General features: G+C 40.7%; 1 protein-coding gene across 8 annotated transcripts in view; it reads left to right on the forward strand.

Moving 5' to 3' along the window:
* Positions 1–5989, forward strand: part of LOC119735714 (tyrosine kinase receptor Cad96Ca-like) — a 29010-nt gene extending 23021 nt beyond the window's left edge. For 7 of the 8 annotated variants that reach the window (XM_038209604.1, XM_038209603.1, XM_038209608.1 and 4 more), the window contains 4 exons: positions 1880–1991; positions 2575–2671; positions 3441–3540; positions 4343–4767. In XM_038209604.1, the coding sequence (XP_038065532.1) occupies positions 1880–1991; positions 2575–2671; positions 3441–3540; positions 4343–4429 (396 nt within the window). In that variant the 3' untranslated portion in view covers positions 4430–4767. Of the gene's footprint in view, positions 1–1879; positions 1992–2574; positions 2672–3440; positions 3541–4342 lie in introns of all 8 variants that reach the window. The other variant, XM_038209602.1, reaches the window with a different exon arrangement.
* Positions 5990–6130: the final 141 nt, after the last annotated feature.

Below are 6130 nucleotides of genomic sequence, written 5' to 3' on the forward strand. Positions count from 1 at the left end.
GTGTAAAACATGGTCCCCCTCCAACCCCTTGCCCACCGCCACAAAATGCACCACGGACTGTTAACCATGACACTGGAATAAAAAAAACAGTCTGTATTTGTGTAATCTGTAAAACAAAAATCATTGATCGTTATGCTATAATGAATTTTACTAAACTTATAAAACGGAGAAACCGTATTTATCTTAATACCGCTTGTCGTTTTATAACACTGTAAAACGACAAAACGGTCGATGATTCGTTTACTGTTTTTGTTTTTGAAGAAATCCAAAACGATAAAACGAAATAACGGTATGTCCCGGGTTCAAATTCCCTCTATGCTATAATTTCACCCTAGCGGTGCCCCCACCATTTTGTACCTTCAGCAGCGAATGGCTCTACAAGTGGCATAAATCCCTTTCCAAAATAGAAAATTGTGAAAAAATACGGAGATGGAACATGGTTCTCAACTTTGAGTACGTAACAAACTTTATAAACCAAAAAAAAAAAATAACAAATTTAAATGGAATTTTCGATGTTTAAAACGTTTTCTAAACGGTGGAAGTGGCCAGGAATCGCCTCAGATTGCACCACAGAGCATCTTGAATCCAAATTTTTTCGGGGCCCTTAAGCGGGCCCCGGACCCCACGCCGTAAGGCCTTCGCAGGTCCTGGACCCTTCATTACAATAATTCTAGGCCCCCCGGCAAATGGCAGTCTGAATCCGCTCCTGTGACCAGAGCGCATATGTATCCTGTATCTGAAGTTTGGCCTTAGGGGTGGGGGCGGTTACACTAAGATTCCCAACGGATGAGAATCATTAAATCCAGAGGACGAAGCTGAGTGATTTTAGCCAATAACAAGAACAGATCATAGCACTTCCGCAGCCCGTGTCACTTTTTTTCTTGAATTTCTTCTTCTTTTTGTTTAAATGCTGTTGAGGGAGGGGACTGCCCACATTGACCCCTTTACTCATATGTTCATCATACTCTAAAGACACAGAACATTTTTTTCCCGATTTACTATGCTTTAGCTCAAAAAGATAACTGATGGTCGTGGGTTCCCGGCCCTTCGAGTTTAACCCGTCCAAATATACCCTCTTTTATTTCTGGCGCCAACACAAACTCCTGACTTTTATTTTAGCGTAAAGTTTAGCCCACTGATTTACCATCTTCATTTCTAGCGTCATAAATGACGACATCCAATTTTGAAACACCCCCCTTGAAAAAATCCTGCGTACGCCGGCGCCTTGCGGCTTTCCATTGATACATCCAGAAATAATAGGGGAAGCCGTCAGCGCAGATTCCGAAAGTTTTAGTTAAGTAATATTCACTTCATGAAATCTCCAGAGAGGCACGTAAGTAATAAAAAAAAAACCAACGATGGTGCCCCTCATGCAGTTACAAAAGCATCAAGGGCTCTGAACTTCATTAGGTATAATTTCCACATTGTGTTCTATAAAATCCAATCAAAGAGAGGTTCTACTTCACATTTGTGCGACCAGTCCTGGAATATATCATTACTGCTTGGAATCCATACAGAGTGAACCACATATTATCTCTTGAGAAGTTTCCCAGGAGAGATGCAAGATTTTGTTTGTGGTGACTTTACTCAAGAAACAGTAGTGTGATTAACACGCTGACAATCTTAAATTGAAACACTCTCGATCCAAGTGAGACGTGATAACCACCAGATTACAAACCTATTCAAAATCACTCGTCACATCATCACAATATATCCTTATCACATCACAGTGAAACCAAAAACTAGGAGGCCAGGGAGGGGCAACAACAAACGATTTGGGAGAAACATATCTCAACATCAGCACTCGAATACTCGTTCTTTCCGACCATCAAGGTATGGAACGATCTTCATCAGACTGTTGTTTATTCGTACTCATCAGGGCAGGGTACCAGTTCGTTGGATGGCTCCTGAGTCACTGCTTAGTAATATGTACACGAGCAAGAGTGACGTATGGTCTTTTGGTGTTCTTCTGTGGGAACTTGTTACATTAGGTGAGTCAATGTTCTTCAAATTCTGTGTTATATATATTTTCTGAGGGGGAGGGGGGGGGGTCCGTTCTCTTATGTTTATACTGCATCTAGTTTCAAATGAGGTTGTCCTCCATGAATGACTACATTTTAGGGGTATAAACAGTACATTAGGCTACGTCACGTTTTAAGTTGAAGCAAACTTCCTAAGGAACTCAAGGTCCTTTCGAAAAGTTAAGAAAAACAACTATTGATTGTTAGCAAAATGTAAACTGACATCACTTACATTGAATTCAGGTCTAGTTCACCCCAATATGGAGTCGTAACAGCGCCCTCAACAAATTGCCAATACGAACTATAAAGACTAATTCGAGCACGTTAACAATTCTGTAACGATGGTCCCCTTCATTGGCAAAAGCATTGCGCTACCTTCTGTTCAGATAATCCCTCACGGGGAAATTACTTTGTACAATAGCATGCACAATGGTTTCTCCATTGAAGGGGGCCTCGTGAGTGTGCAATGATCACGTGCCTGGATCCGTCTATAGTCATGTGACAGTATATTCAGGTACCGTTTTATACTACAATGCTTAATTGTTTTCATCAGGATCGCATCCATATCCTGGCATGTCATCGCAGAAAGTCATCAATGAACTCAAGAAGGGCTACCGACTACCCAAGCCAGAGCATTGCAGTGACGACATGTAAGTCTAAGAGGTCAATTTGGGTCATTAACTCCCGAACGATGTATTTAAGCAGTCGCTAATTATCTGCGATTGGTTGCGATTTTTTGTAGCTATTAAAAATATTGCTGCAGCCGACTTCACGGAAAAGTGCGTAGCTTGTGCCATGCAACACATTTTGTTGCGCAGCTGCCCAATAAACTTACTATCGATTTCACGAACGTTTGCGTAGCTGCACATCGTTTTAAATAATCTTAACATCTGGGACGAGGATAATAATGGGAACCTGTGTGGCCAGAGATTATTATTACCTTTGCCGAATCAGCACCATATAGCTTGTATACTAGTCAGGGATCTGATAGATGATCTTGGGAATATTTGCTGCCGGTTACTGAGGGTTATTGAGGCTGTGGCACACCTTCACCACTCGATATCGGTAGTGCGCTTTAAAACAAAAGACTTTGCAGGGTGGACTCAACCTGTGGGAAGTTTGCAAAAACTATGGAAAGTGAATACATTTGTAAAACAAGATGTGGCTCTGAGAAGAACAAATGATTGTTAGTCGACCTAGTCATCAAAGGGAGGACCGGCCCTCGATGGCAGTCAGTTGTTATACTGACAGTAAATGTCGGGTTAACCCGTCAGGTTCTTTTCAGCACCACTGCCAGACACAATCACCACCCACGTCACATTGCAACAAGCGCTCCCTCTTCCGTTTCTATTGTAAATCAGGGATCAGTTTCCTAATTGGTATACACTGACGTAAGCTTGAACGCGACGCTCTTTTCAGATACAAGGTAATGGTGGACTGCTGGCAGGAGAAACCTGAAGACAGGCCGGATTTCGCTGGTCTTCACACCACCATAGACGACATCCTTGCAGATGCAGCGGTGGGTATTCAGTTTCCAAGCAGGTGTACTGATCACCTGTTATTTTATTTCTCCATACTTTCTGCCTTTATACTGTTCGCTCTGCAAACTTGAACACACTCAGGAAATTAAATCTAATAAGCAATTCCAGTTAGTACGACCGAGGTGGCAATTATCTCAGATTCAACTTCACGGTTGACTTCTGCATAATACTGTCAAGTCGTAGGGTAAATAATTCCTTGTTGATGTGAAGTATGAGCCAAGCATGTAATGCATTTGAAACCCTCGTACGTGAATTCATCGTTCTACACGAACCAATAAACTGTACCTTAAATCATGCGAAAAAGGAGCAAGTGCAGTTTCCTTGTGCCAAAAAAATGTTCATCGGCGAGATGTTGAGATTTTTCCATAATGCGCCGTAACAAAATAATGTCTTGGTGGCGCTCTTGGTGGCGCACTGTATTGTTTTGAGTTGCACAAACAATGTTTGAGAAGTATTTATTAGGATCACTTACGTCTGTCCTGAAAGTAACCTACCAAATAATTATCAAAAACGTTTACTAGGATTGAATGTCTTCTCTGGTACAAAACACCCAGTGAATTATTCCGACCGGCGTGCTATCATTTAGAATTTTGTTTTTTAAAAAAGTGGAAGATTTCCAACGATCAGTCAATAATTTACTGATTTTAGGAATAAAGAGTGCCCAAACATTTGTGCCTTCCCCCCCCCCCCTGCTTTCACAAAAGTGCCTTATTCACTGAGCTGAAACTGCCTTTAACTATGGTTTGCTTTTCTTTGGTTTAATACCTATTTTTCGTGCAGGGCTATCTCGAGATGGGCAATCTTAACCAAGATGAGTACGTGTACTTGGAACCTGGCCAAAGTTCGAGTAGCAACGAGTCCGCGTAAGACATGAGATCGCGCACATTCACAAGTTTCACAGTGGTGTGAGACTTGTACAATATCGCTGGTTCAGTGTGAAATGCCCTAGGGCAAGTTCGAGTGAGAACTGCAGTTAACCATACTTCGACTGTCTTTCCTAGATGAAGCCAAGGCCAATAGTTGCACTTATAGAGCCGACTTTTGGCAAGCGGACCCCACAGCAGGTTCTCGCGCTAGTTTTGATCTCCTCGCTATGTTTTATATTGACACCTGTAAAGTTGCAGGACCAAATAAATAACAGGGTGTATTAGGTTTGCTTAAGCTTCTAAAATACTTTTTGTACATTTAGTTTCGTAACACTTTTTGTTTAAAAGGAACTCATTAAATAGATTTGCTCAGCGGAGCATGATTAATTACGATTGATTGATTTCCTAATTTTGTTTTATTGTTAACTCATTTAATTTGCGGTATTATCAGGTCTTAATCATCAAACTTTTTATCAACTATTCCGACATTGTTTTTAATTCTGCTTGGTCTCTTTTCATGTAAATTGAGTGGCTGCATTGTACAGTATGTCACATGTAATGAAATTATTTGTAAAGTATGTATGTTTTGCATTCGAATTATGATTATTCTTAAAATACCGAAGCATTTTATATTCTTGTACATGTACAAATTAACAAATCATTGTAAGTTTCAGTAACTTGAACATATTTTTTTAATTGTTTTTAAAGTAGTTTGATGTCCTACAACTTTATAACCAACATTCTCATTTTCTTGTACATGTAGTATGTCGATAAGATGCACTTATATTCTTAAACTTCTCTTTGTATTATGAACACTGGACCTCTTTTGACGATAGAAGGAGGTCTTTTCCTAAAAAATTTCTTAACATTCATAAAGCCGTGCTGGGGAAGCGGTTACGGTTTGTGGCATGGTCAGAGGTTCAGGGGTTTTAATCCAATTGCTGGCCATACATTGTGTCCTTGGGCACGCCACTTCACCCCCACTTGCCTCTCTCTCCCCAGGAGTATACATTTGTGGGGGCACGTGCCCCCTAGGCTCCCCCTTGGCTACACCACTGGTTACTCAATCTCTTAATAGTAATAAGGTATTGTTTATGTTCGATTTTCGAAGTGATATAATTATACACGGTACTCCTTCCAGCTTTAGCTGAAATGCCTGGACACGGTCCCGATGTTATTGACGAAATCGCACCGAAAAGGCTTAATATTTATGTCATGTGAGAACCAGGCAATAGAACATTATCATGTTGCAGCCATTTGATTTTTTCCCATTTGGATCAATGTAACCAAAGCGAGGCTGGAAGGAAAAATAGTCTGGTTCCTTTTTGCACAAAAAACACATTATCTTTCAGTACTGTTGTTGGATACAGGGAACATGCCTGAAATAGTGGCAGCATGATAATGGTCTTATAGCAATTAGTCACATGATGTTTTGTGGGGGAAAATGTGTTCGCTTGTAGCTCCATAAAAATAAACTCTTTGAAGAGTTATTTTAAATCAAAGATATCGCGGTGCCTTTATTTGTTTTGGATTCAGGACGATCCCAATACAATACACAGCCGCAGGAACTAGTAACACGAGATTGTTGGATTGTGACTGTCAGGAGAGGGCGCTACATACAGGCTACTTATCGAGTCATGTTATTGGAATGCGTGTTGTTCTAAATCACTCATGAGACGTTTTCTCGACCATAAGAAAAGGC

Source organism: Patiria miniata, unplaced genomic scaffold, assembly GCF_015706575.1.
Source record: "Patiria miniata isolate m_02_andy unplaced genomic scaffold, ASM1570657v1 HiC_scaffold_29, whole genome shotgun sequence".
Taxonomy (NCBI): domain Eukaryota; kingdom Metazoa; phylum Echinodermata; class Asteroidea; order Valvatida; family Asterinidae; genus Patiria; species Patiria miniata.